The sequence below is a fragment of the Eptatretus burgeri genome, chromosome 13, assembly GCF_056783735.1.
Source record: "Eptatretus burgeri isolate ZD-2024b chromosome 13, Ebu_testis_v1, whole genome shotgun sequence".
In the NCBI taxonomy this organism is placed as follows: Eukaryota; Metazoa; Chordata; class Myxini; order Myxiniformes; family Myxinidae; genus Eptatretus; species Eptatretus burgeri.
In genome coordinates this window covers 2,227,557-2,240,591 of record NC_140973.1, presented here as the reverse complement: position 1 = coordinate 2,240,591, position 13,035 = coordinate 2,227,557, and the positions used below count along the sequence as shown (strand labels likewise).

Genomic DNA, 13,035 nt, shown 5'->3' with positions numbered 1-13,035 from the left:
GTGTGCGTGTGTGCGTGTGTGTGTGTGTGTGTGTGTACACTAGCGCCCGTCCTCGCTTAAGTTGAGATTGTACAAAAATTGTATTGGGATAACTCTGCTCTGTGTCTGCCTTTGTAAGTTGCTTGTATTATTGCCACACCTCTCACATTTCTTCCTATCTCTGCTTACACACCACAATAAAAGCGAAATTCACTGCGCCACATACCTTTCCTCATCTGCCTGTTAATAAATCCTTTGTAGAAATGTTCCCAGGTCGTTTTCGTCTTTTCTTTCGTTGATCCAGCATGGTCCGTATCCTAACCTACCCGGGACTTTATTCCCAACAATCCGTTCCTTTTAGCAGGTATGTCCTTGGCAGTGTCGCTCGGCTGCATCTGATCCGGTTCGGACAAAGGTGTCCCGAGGGCGTCCCCCGGTAATTAGATCACGTGGTTATTTTTAGGTAACCAGATTAACTAGACGGAGGACCCGAGGTCACGCGGTTGAGTTATTGGTGTTCACGGTCGGTTAGCAACCCGCCGCGTCACGGAATTATCCCTGAGAGATGGCCTGCAATTCCGGGAGTCTGTTGGGAACCCGAGATAAATCCCCCTCCCTCCCCCCCTCCCCCGTGGTCTTCTCACGCGACCCCCGGCCCGCAACAATATCTCAAAAATGTATTGTGCCAGACATGTCTCGTGGATCAGGCATTACGTGGCGGAGGTATGTGTTTTACCGAGTGCCCTTCTAGTTTATACTAAATCCCTAAATGTTGAAAGTTAAGGTCGTGGTCTGAAAAAACAATATGGCCATCATTGTATTACGAGCAAAGGGTGAGTCATGGACGATCGCAGATATCTCGTTAGCCCACACCCTGTGCAGCGGGAGATCGTTGCTGACTCCGCCTTCTTCACCACCTCGCTGCCCTTCTCCACCCTTCTTTGGAAGGTGTGTGCATGTGTTCATCCGGGCGGCAACATTTTTACCATTCGAGCTTTTGTCATCAAATTTTCAATGAAACTTTATTATGAGAATATAAATTCATAATTTGGTCGAAATCGCATGAAATCATTACTTTCATCCAATTGACCTGAAATTTGAAGAATTTACATATTGGGTGAATGAATTGGTTCACTGATCAAAAACTAAAAGCCGATTGTTTTGTTGTTTTTTTTTTAAGATCAAAAAGTCAAAGGTCAAGGTTACATAAAAGTCAATTTTCATTCGATCGACTTGAAATTTGAGCAGGGTCTGCATATTGGGTCACTGAAGCCTCTTGCTTTCGAGGTCAAAAGGTCAAGGTCACCTAACATCATCAATATTTTTTGTTTTAGCTCTTTTCATCATGTTTAACATCCGGAAGAAGAAGTCCGAATACAAAGCGGAAACGGACGGGCTTTGCATCTTTGGATGCTTTCTAGTTATACTTATTCTTACAAAACTAAAAGACGCTTTTGAAAAACCACTAAACACAAATGTCTATATTTACCACACCACTCACGTGCGAGTTTCATGGCTTCTCATTCAATCCATATGTTTGCAACTGAAAGCAATCAATTCCAATTCCATTCATTTATACTTCACATGTGCAAATGCAAATTGCTCAATTTTCCAATTATCTATCAGACATTTATCTGTCTGGACTAATAAAATACTCTGTGTGTGTGTCCATCAGCACCATAGATCCATGACAATGACAGCTAGAAAATTGAAATGTTGTATACATACTCAGGCGACCCCAGGGGTGTGCACATGGGCATGTTTTTTTGTTTTGTTTTTAATTAGGGTTAAAAATTATAAAATATATAAAAAAATTGCTTGCTTTTCCCATCACTGAGGATGGGTACTTTTTTTTTTCTTTCTTTTTGTGCACTCGAGGCTCTTGGAGGAGCTAGCACACTGAATGGATCAGGGCGTCATTGACAAAACCAGGATGCAAAACACCCACACATGGAGAAGGAAACTCGAAGGAGAAAAAAAAAAATTGGAAAATTAGGAGGTATACGAGTGTGGTTAACGAAGGTAGAAAAGATCATGATTTTGGATTGGGGATGACCTGAGATGGTGGTGAATAGCCGTCTTTTAGACCTGGAGGGAAGAATAATACTGAAGAGGATGTGGAACTTGATTCCACAGACAGGAGAAAAGGAGGAACAAATGAGTGGAAGTGAGCAACGATCCTGGATTTAGGTCATTTTATGAGAAAAGAGATGATGGTGGACCGTGTGAGCCCTGCAGAACCCTGGGGGTGGGATGTCAAAGCACGAAAAAAGCGGAGAGAGCAAGACCAGAGAGGAGGAGGTAAAAGACAGAGACCACCGACCTGTCTGCGATGGTGAAGTGATAAGGCCATAGACTCAGCTTCAGCTCGGGAGATTCCAATGATCTTGAAGGCCTTGGTTTCCATGGCATCAAGCTGAGCAAGATGTGAGGCAGGGGAGCCAGCCCAGAGGGGAGAGTAGTACTCCATTAAGCTGTGGATGAAGGCCTTGGAGGTGGAGAGGTGTCCAGGTGTACCAAGGAAGGACTTTGTACAACAGATGCCCTGTCAGTGTCTAGCTTTGGAGGCAAATGTAAAAAATGTGGTTTGTCCAAGAGAGATCATGGCTGATCGTAAGACCTTGGAGTTTGAACGACTGACCTTACTTTCTCAAGAGGATTGTTAAGAAAGGAGATAGGGGAAGGGGGGTGGGCCAGACAATGATTTCAGAGAGAGACAGTGAATGTGTGAGATTTGTGAAGATTGAAAGACATATTCCAAATGTTTCACAATCTTGTGACCTGTTTAAGGTATGAAGAGAGGGAAGGGGCTGCAGCCTGCCTGTCTGAAGGATAAGGGATGTCACGGCAGATAATTGAGTCATCAGCAAATCAATAAATTTTGGATGGCAGAGTCAGAGTTTGGAGCGCAAGGCGGGGTCAGACTGTATCAAAAGCACGAGATATGTCCAGAGAGACGGCCCTGATCGCATGTCCGATATCGACGGCTTCAATCACTTGTTGGTCGAGTTAAAGCAACATGTTCAAGGTGGAGTGACCTGGTCTGAAACCAAAATGGTGACCTGAGATGAGGTTGTTGGAGAAAGGGAAGGTTTGCATGACTTTGCTGATTGCAAGTAAGCCAATAGGTCTGTAATTAAGGGGATACATTTTTGCACCTTTTTTGTGTCACGCATTGATGTTGGCGATTTCCAAGCAGATGGAAGATGACCTACTGCAAATGACAGGGTGAAAAGGGCAGGGAGGGATAGGATGTGCAAGAGCAGCAAAGCAGGATTTTAGGACACGTGAGCTGGTTCAGTCTGGTCCAGTGTCAGAGTCAAGGGTTGAAAGAACCTTCTTCACATTCTCAGGTGCAAAAGACAGAGTCCAGAGCCATTTAGGTATGACAGGGAAGTATGGGTACCGAGATTGAGGGGGTTGAGGACAAGATTTTGAAGCAGACACAGAATTGAGGCATTCGGCCTTCTCACGAGTGGAGTCTGCTGTGGTGCAATTTGAAGTGAGAGAAGGGACAGAAGGGGAACGTACTCCAGAGACAGACTTAGCAAGGCACCACCAGATTTTAGAGGAGGGAGACAAGTTTAAAAATTTATTCTTGAGGTTGGACAGATGTTGTTTTCTGGCTCTTGTGAGCGTGAACACACACTTGTTGCGGACTTTTTGGAATGCACTAAGATTTCCTTCGGTCAGATTTGCCTTTCAGGAAGAGAAGGCAAGTTTTGCAGAGCCACTGCCGCACCACAGGATTCAGTGTACCATGGGCAGGAAGAAGGGCAAGATAACTGAAGATGAGATTAATCTGCAAGAGACAGAGACAGAGACAGAGAAAGAGACAGAGACAGAGACAGAGACAGCAGATTTCTGTGGAAGAATTCCCATGCTGAGTTCACGTCAGGAGCAGTTGATATGAGAGACCAGTCCAGAAGAGAGAGGGCTGCTTGCAGCCCTGCTAATATGCTTGAGTGAAATGCCAGGCTCACTGGCATTGAGGCACCTCTCTGAGAATAGACACAGAGATGTTTACCTTCACAGGCATGTAATCAGATGGACCAATCGGAGCAGAGGAAGAATAGGAGACATTTGTTGGAAAGTTAGACGTCACCAAGTCCCGAAGGGACTTTCCCAGAAGGGAAGCTTTTGCTGCTATGTTGCAAACGGGACACCCCAGAAGCATGTTCCTTTTCTGATAACAAATTACCAGGCTATGTGTAACAGGAATGTGCCCAACAGGTACGAAAAAAATTTTCCTCCTAAAAAAACAACAAAAAAAACACTTCTTACTATGAAGTGTGAATGACTCGCAACAAACGTTGATTCCCGTTCACCACTCAATTCCTTTTGATTCCATGGATGGAATCGAGTACTTTGGAATCAACCCCATCCACCACTATTAAGCACTCAAGCAAGCGCTCCAACAAAAGGGTTGATAAGGAATGGCTGGCTGGATCATATTAAATACTATCTGGTGACGCCTGGAGTGTCAAACAATGTGAAAATTGGACGAATGAACAATTTTTTTTTAGCAGTCGGAACTGCTGCTAAGGTCAATTCCACAGTATAAATTGTGTAATTCAGCTTAGTTTAAGAGATTCTCGAGGTTATGGCATATGTGGAAATGATATAAAACCATGAACACTGGCATCTCTGGGCATTTACAAGCATTGTGATGTGTCCAGCGATTCATGTATGAAGACGAGGTATTCGATGATATGCTTGAGGAAAGTGGAAAGAATAAATTTGAGCCCTTTATCTTTAAGAAACCATTGTGGCCTGTTCCAAGTGAAGACATTGTTGAGCAGGCCAAAAAATGGCGAAGTAAGACCCCAGTAAGGCAGAGTAATGTAAAAAGGATGATGCCTTGATAAAGGGTAATTAAATAATGTGGTTAATTATCTTTAAAATGGGTGTTTAAATGAACCCAAACCCCAAGTTGTCATTCCTGCACTACTTAGGAGTTGCTTAGTATGCATGCAAAGCTTGGGACCGCTGGATTTCATGGTTTTGGAGTTATGGAGGAGACACACGCACACTGACATTTGTTATTGTCGATGTAGATTCAGTTGGGAGAAAAGAGGGGGGGAGGTAGAACCAGAACCAGAAGCAGAAGGAAATTGAAGTAGAAATAACAATTGTTATGAAGTGAAAAATCAAGTTTTTTTTTTTCAAAGAATCTACTAAACTTACCGCTGCAGAAAGCTCTCTTTAGCCAGCTCCACCTGCAGCAAGTTAGACTTCCACTCTGAACGATTCAGCACACCGACACCTGTGAAAATAATAAATAATATATATTTTCATTAACTTTCATCTTTATGGTTTGAGAAAGGTCATTATTATTAAAAATGGAAGAAAAGGTGATGGAAATTTCAAAAGAAAATAAGTAAATAAAACCTAAAATATATTCTTGATACGAGGTCAGGTTTCCTGAGAGGATTGAACGCATCACAAAGGGGCTATGTGACCCAAACTGAGCTCCATTTTACCACTACTGCGATTTGTATAAATTCTTACACTTGTGCAGTTGTCCTTCCGTTGCACAAAGGTCCACATAGGCAAAGGTCTTCGTCGGGTGTCCTGCAGAGGATAAAGCATGAACGTAATACTATTTGAGAGGCAAAAAGAGAACCTGCATTTTTTTTACCTTTTTTCACCTTGTTTAGTTCTTTATATATTTTGCATTTTCTCAGTTTCTGCTGATGAAGACTCCAAGCAATAGTGTTAACATACACATGGGTAGCTTATGCAGAATCAAATATCAATGAACTAATTTTATTGTTCAATGAGCATATGTACCCATCAAGGATGGGCGATACGATTTGATTGAACAGGAGGGCCGTTGATGAACAATCCCATGACGGAATTGCATTGGGAGTGCCAACCACCAGAATGCTACGTCATTTAGCATGACGAACACAGTGAGAATGAGAAGGGCACAGGGTAGAGCACGTATCTCCACCACGCAATGCCTGATCCACAAGAATATATCAAGCCCAATACATTTTTCAAATATCGTGCTATGTATCATTTTTGGCCCAATCTCTCAATGGTGAAGAATCACTTGAAAAATTCTAGTCGCCGGATCTGGATCTTCACCAAAATCGAATCAATTCGTTTTTGTCACACACCCAAGCCTAGCACCAAATTTCATCCAAATCCGTCCACAACTTTTTGAGATATCCTGCACACAAACAGACAAACAGGGGTGAAAACATCACCTCCTTCCACCTTTGGAGACAGAGGTTAAAAAAAAAGTCTACTTTTGACCGGGCTCAATAGAATAAACGGAAGGGTTGTAAAAGTAAATCTTGACATCATAAAGCTGAATCGCAAGACATTGGTAAGAATGCAAAGAGAGTTTGGTGATGACGTGAGAAGCAGTGAGAGAGGGAGCCGGGGAATAGGGAGATAGGGAGAGTGAGAAGAAATGAAAACGACAGACAGACAGCATCCTTATATTTAAATAGACATTCTGCATGCAAACATTATTTCTGGAACTTGCGATTTGAATTTGCAGAACTCATCAACAGACAAGCAGTGCCACAAGGGAATACGCAATAAATCATTGATGATCGATATCAGTCGATCGGTGGCATTAGCTACACTTTGGAGATTGGACAATGTGGAACAGCAAGTACATCATCAAATGGAGCAATATCTCTTCCAGCGACTTCTGCAGCATTAAAATATTTTCCTAAACATAAACAATGCTAATCAATGGTATTACTGTATCAGTGTAGCTCAGATATTGACAACAGTATAATATGTGGATCTCCATTAAGTGAGATAAATCAATATCACACCAATGTAGACCAATGGCACCATCCAGCTAAAATTATGCAGATAATGGTCTCATGATATAGATTACCTCTCCTTCAAGAAACTTACTGGAATCACCTTCACCACAAAATATCTCCTGTTGCCCTCACCAACAACCTAACAGGAAGAATGCCCCTCACACACCTACCGAGTGTTGGAGAGTCATCATATAGTCAGGTCCTAAACCTAAACCATCGCATATAGTCAGGTCCTAAACCTAAACCTAATGTGTCCTAAACCCATCACTATCTCTACCCACTTTACCCAGTCGCACCCAACTGTCCCTGGACTCTGTATCCTTTTCTCCTGACAAGGTGGAGAGCTTGCTTTCAAACCTCGAGTCAGATTCTGCAACCGGTCCAGACGGCATCAGCCCACGTGTCCTCAAAGCCTGCTCTTCTGCTCTTGCTCACCCTCTCTCTGTTCTATTCACCCTCTCATTTGCCCAGGGTCATCTGCCATCTGCTTGGAAATCTGCTAACATCACTGCCCTGCATAAAAAAGGTGCAAAAACAGATCCCTGTAACTACAGACCAATCAGCCTTCTCCCAATCATCAGCAAGGTGATGGAATCCATCATCGCCTCAGATATGAAATCCTTCCTCTTCTCCAATGGCTTGATTTCCAATCATCAATTTGGTTTCAGACCAGGTCACTCTACCCTGGATATGCTGCTTCTGCTTTCCCATCAATGGATGGAGGTCCTCAATGCCAGACAGGAAATCCGAGCCGTATCCCTGGACATATCACGTTCTTTTGACACAGTCTGGCACCCTGCCCTACTCACCAAACTCTCTTCCCATGGTATCCAAGGCCATCTCCACTCATGGCTCGCAGACTTCCTCTCCTGTCGCAGTCAACGTGTGGCCCTAAATGGAGTTCTTTCATCCCCTCTTCCTGTGCAGGCTGGAGTTCCTCAAGGTAGCGTTCTGGGCCCTGTTCTTTTTCTGGTTTTCATCAATGATCTCTCGGACTCTCTGGAAAATCCTCTATTTCTCTTTGCCGACGACTCCACCCTCTGCCGTACCATCTGTCATCCCTCAGACCGGCAAGCAGCAGCTTCTTCGCTCACTGCAGATCTGGATAAAATCACAAACTGGTCCAACACGTGGAACATGTCTTTCAATCCAGACAAATCTCACACTCTCACTATGTCTCTTCGAAAGGACCATTTACAAAACCCCCCATCCACTTTCTCAACAATCCTCTGGAAGAAGTCTTTTCTTTCAAGCTTCTAGGTCTCACTATCTGCCATGACCTTTCCTGGGAAAGTCACATTTCCAACCTCGCCTCAAAAGCCAGTCGCCGACTGGGAATCCTCCATCGTGCAAAGTCCTTCCTCGGCCCTCTTGAGCTCCTGACCACTTACAAAGCTTTTGTCCGTAGCGTGATGGAGTACTGCTCTCCCCTCTGGGCTGGTGCTCCTGCCTCCCACCTTTCTCGGCTTCACGCTGTCGAAACCAGGGCATTTAAGATCATCGGCATCTCCCGCAATGAAGCTGAGTCTTTGGGCCTCTCACTCAATCACCGCAGGTTGGTCGGTGGTCTTTCTGTCTTCTACCGACTCCTCTCCAGCCTTGCCCCCCCCTGCTCTCTCTGCGATTTGTCCCCACCACATTTCCACAGGGCGCTCAAGGTCTGCCAACAACCTCCTTCTGGTAAAACTACCAAAATCACGAATCACTGCTCATCTTCACTCTTTCATTCCTCTTTTTTCCCGCCTTTGGAATAAACTTCCTCACTCTATTCTTTCCCATTCTTCCCTCCAGGCTTTCAAAACAGCTGTTCACCACCACCTCTTATCTTCCCCCATCCAAATCCTCGATCTTTTCTACCCCCGATAATCCACCCAAGCCCACTTCCTTCATTTCTCCTGCTTTCCTTCCTGAAAGTCCCTGAAATGTCCATCTTCTCTTCGCCATGTTCCCCGTCCCATCCCCATCCCTCCCCCTTCCACAGTTCACCTAATGTGTCTGTTCCCCACTGTTTTGTCCCTTCCACTCCCGCCCCTCTTGTCTCATGCCTCCTTGCTGTGAGTTGTGTGTTAGCTCTCATACGAGCCTCGACCAAGGTATACAAAAATAAAAAATAAAAAAAATAAAAAAAAAGGTGTGGAGAAAGGCAATCCAAGGACCACTGGGATCATCAACTTGGAGATGGTGCTCTGTTAATCTGACTAAAAAAAGCTTTCAAGTCTGAGGATGTCGACAGGAGTAGACGGCATTAAAGGCAGGTGAAATGTTTTCCAGCTTAAATGATGCAGACAATGGCATCCTGCACATGGCTAGTTAACTCTGCCACCGAAGGTGATGGAGGTTATGTTTTCACCGCTTTCTGTCCGTTTGTTACATGCAAAATCGAAGATTTTTAAAGTATATTGGTTCGTCGATTTTGATATTCTGTCTGTCTGTGACAAGAACAAAACGATTTGATTTTGGTTCAGATCCGAATCCAGATTCGGCCAATCAGTGGGATACAACACGTAAACTGTTCAGCCTGGCGGAGATATGTGCTCTTCTGGGTGCCGTTCCAGTTCCAGTTTTCTTCAGTTTTAATGTTCTCATTATAGTGACACGACGACACCACCTCACTCCTATGTGCATGTAATAGATGACGTAAGATTAATACACAAATGAGAGAAAAAGGTGCAAGTTCTTGCAGCAAATCTTCAATGTGACATCTTAGGTCTCTTCGGGACACCTGCTTTTTCATTCCTCCAAAGTCCATCCAAGTAACACACACTATTCCAGCAACAGCATCCTTTTAAAAATTCCAAAAATCCAGGCTGCATGCTCAGCACCAATCATTTGTTCCACTTGTCCATGGAATCTCGTTCCTCAGTCTTTTCAATCCCACTCTGGCTTCCCTCCAAGCCTTCAATATGGCAGTGCACACTGTTCTCGGGTCATCCTCCATCCTACTCAGGATCATTTAACACCCCTGTACCTTTCTCCATCTACTTGCAAGCTGCTGCTTCTTTCCCTTTTTGCCTCATATTCGTTCATAAACTCACTCAATCCACTCACTCTCTTAATCGTGTTGCCCTCCATTACTACGTGCTGAGAGAAACTGCATAAACTTTGTACAAAATGAAAATGCGTGGACAATTCAGTCTTCAATAGTTACCTGTCTCATCCCTCCTCGTCTTCAACGTTATACAGCCAACTTCTCCGAATGGTCGAAACCTTTTCTCTACCTCCAGCTCAGTGGCATCATGGTGTAATCCTCCAACAAAAATTCTGTGATCACACCTCGCTCCATCCGGTGACTTGGCTGCAGCCTCCATTTACCTTCAACCGACAGAAAGCAGATTGACGTACAATTTGAAACGACAGAGAATGGTCGAACACCGAAGATTACACAACTCATTCATCCAAACAAGGACAGCATTTTAAAACAAAACTCTTCAAAAGTAACGTGGCCTTGGGAAAAAAAAAAATTCGCGTGCTCACAGTGACCCAGCTCTGGCGGCGAACAGCGAGCTCACAGTGACACAGCTCTGGCGGCGAACAGCGAGCTCTCAGCAAAGCTCACAGTGACACAGCTCTGGCGGCGAACAGCGAGCTCTCAGCGAGCTCACAGTGACACAGCTCTGACTGCGAAAAGCGAACTCTCAGCAAGCTCACAGTGACACAGCTGTGGCGGTGAACAGCGAGCTCTCAGCGAGCTCACAGTGACACAGCTCTGGCGGCGAACAGGGAGCTCTCAGCGAGCTCACAGTGACACAGCTCTGACTGCGAAAAGCAAACTCTCAGCGAGCTCACAGTGACACAGCTCTGGCGGCGAACAGGGAGCTCTCAGCGAGCTCACAGTGACACAGCTCTGACTGCGAAAAGCGAACTCTCAGCAAGCTCACAGTGACACAGCTGTGGCGGTGAACAGGGAGCTCTCAGCAAGCTCACAGTGACCAAGCTGTGGCGGTGAACAGGGAGCTCTCAGCGAGCTCACAGTGACCCAGCTCTGACTGCGAACAGCGAACTCTCAGCGAGCTCACAGTGACCAAGCTGTGGCGGCGAACAGCATGCTCACAGTGACCCATCTCTGACGGCGAACAGCGAGCTCACAGTGACCCAGCTCTGACGGCGAACAGCGAGCTCACAGTGACCAAGCTGTGGCGCTGAACAGGGAGCTCTCAGCAAGCTCACAGTGACACAGCTGTGGCGGTGAACAGGGAGCTCTCAGCAAGCTCACAGTGACCAAGCTGTGGCGGTGAACAGGGAGCTCTCAGCGAGCTCACAGTGACCCAGCTCTGACTGCGAAAAGCGAACTCTCAGCGAGCTCACAGTGACCAAGCTGTGGCAGTGAACAGGGAGCTCTCAGCAAGCTCACAGTGACCAAGCTGTGGCGGTGAACAGGGAGCTCTCAGCGAGCTCACAGTGACCCAGCTCTGACTGCGAAAAGCGAACTCTCAGTGACCCAGCTCTGGCGGCGAACAGCGCAGTGACCCAGCTCTGGCGGCGACAGCGAGCTCACAGTGACACAGCTCTGGCGGCGAACAGCGAGCTCACAGTGACACAGCTCTGGCGGCGAACAGGGAGCTCTCAGCGACCTCACAGTGACCCAGCTCTGACTGCGAAAAGCGAACTCTCAGCGAGCTCACAGTGACCAAGCTGTGGCGGCGAACAGCGAGCTCACAGTGACCCAGCTCTGGCGGCGAACAGCGTGCTCACAGCGACCGAGCTTTGGCGGCGAACAGCGAGCTCACAGTGACCAAGCTCTGTCGGCGAACAGCGTGCTCACAGCGGCACAGCTCTGGCGGCGAACAGCGAGCTCACAGTGACCCAGCTCTGGTGGCGAACGGCGAGCTCACAGCGAGCTCACAGTGACCCAGCTCTGGTGGCGAACAGCGAGCTCACAGTGACCAAGCTCTGGCGGCGAACAGCGAGCTCTCAGCGAGCTCACAGTGACCAAGCTGCGGCGGCGAACAGCGAGCTCACAGTGACCCAGCTCTGACGGCGAACAGCGAGCTCACAGTGACCAAGCTCTGACGGCGAACAGCGAGCTCACAGTGACCCAGCTCTGACGGCGAACAGCGAGCTCACAGTGACCCAGCTCTGACGGCGAACAGCGAGCTCACAGTGACCCAGCTCTGACGGCGAACAGCGAGCTCACAGTGACCCAGCTCTGACGGCGAACAGCGAGCTCACAGTGACCAAGCTCTGGCGGCGAAAAGCCTGCTCACAGTGACCAAGCTCTGGCGGCTAACAGCGTGCTCACAGCGACCGAGCTTTGGCGGCGAACAGCGAGCTCACAGCGGCACAGCTCTGGCGGCGAACAGCGAGCTCACAGTGACCCAGCTCTGGCGGCGAACAGCGAGCTCACAGTGACACAGCTCTGGCGGCGAACAGCGAGCTCACAGCGACACAGCTCTGGCGGCGAACAGAGTGCTCACAGCGGCACAGCTCTGGCGGCAAACAGCGAGCTCACAGTGACCAAGCTCTGGCGGCGAACAGCGTGCTCACAGTGACCCAGCTCTGGTGGCGAACACTGTGCTCACAGTGACCAAGCTCTGGCGGCGAACAGCGAGCTCACAGTGACCCAGCTCTGGCGGCGAACAACGAGCTCACAGTGACCCAGCTCTGGCGGCGAACAACGAGCTCACAGTAATCCAGCTCTGGTGGCGAACAGCGAGCTCACAGCGAGCTCACAGTGACCCAGCTCTGGCGGCGAACAGCGTGCTCACAGTGACCCAGCTCTGGCGGCGAACAGCGTGCTCACAGTGACCCAGCTCTGGCGGCGAACAGCGTGCTCACAGTGACCCAGCTCTGGCGGCGAACAGCGTGCTCACAGTGACCCAGCTCTGGCGGCGAACAGCGTGCTCACAGTGACCCAGCTCTGGCGGCGAACAGCGAGCTCACAGTGACCCAGCTCTGGCGGCGAACAGCGAGCTCACAGTGACCCAGCTCTGGCGGCGAACAGTGTGCTCACAGTGACCCAGCTCTGGCGGCGAACAGCGTGCTCACAGTGACCCAGCTCTGGCGGCGAACAGCGTGCTCACAGTGACCCAGCTCTGGCGGCGAACAGCGAGCTCACAGTGACCCAGCTCTGGCGGCGAACAGCGAGCTCACAGCGAGCTCACAGTGACCCAGCTCTGGCGGCGAACAGTGTGCTCACAGTGACCCAGCTCTGGCGGCGAACAGCGTGCTCACAGTGACCCAGCTCTGGCGGCGAACAGCGTGCTCACAGTGACCCAGCTCTGGCGGCGAACAGCGAGCTCACAGCGAGCTCACAGTGACCCAG

General features: G+C 47.9%; 1 protein-coding gene across 2 annotated transcripts in view; it reads right to left on the bottom strand.

Annotated features, from left to right (window-relative positions):
* NOL8 (nucleolar protein 8) overlaps positions 1 to 13,035 on the bottom strand; it is a 54,013-nt gene that overhangs the window by 39,506 nt on the left and 1,472 nt on the right. For both annotated transcript variants that reach the window (XM_085850796.1, XM_085850797.1), the window contains exons 2-4: positions 9,922 to 10,085; positions 5,491 to 5,553; positions 5,167 to 5,245 (exon numbers count right to left, since the gene is read on the bottom strand). In XM_085850796.1, coding sequence (XP_085706922.1) covers positions 5,167 to 5,245; positions 5,491 to 5,553; positions 9,922 to 10,081 — 302 coding nt within the window. In that variant the 5' untranslated portion in view covers positions 10,082 to 10,085. The remainder of the gene's footprint in view (positions 1 to 5,166; positions 5,246 to 5,490; positions 5,554 to 9,921; positions 10,086 to 13,035) is intronic.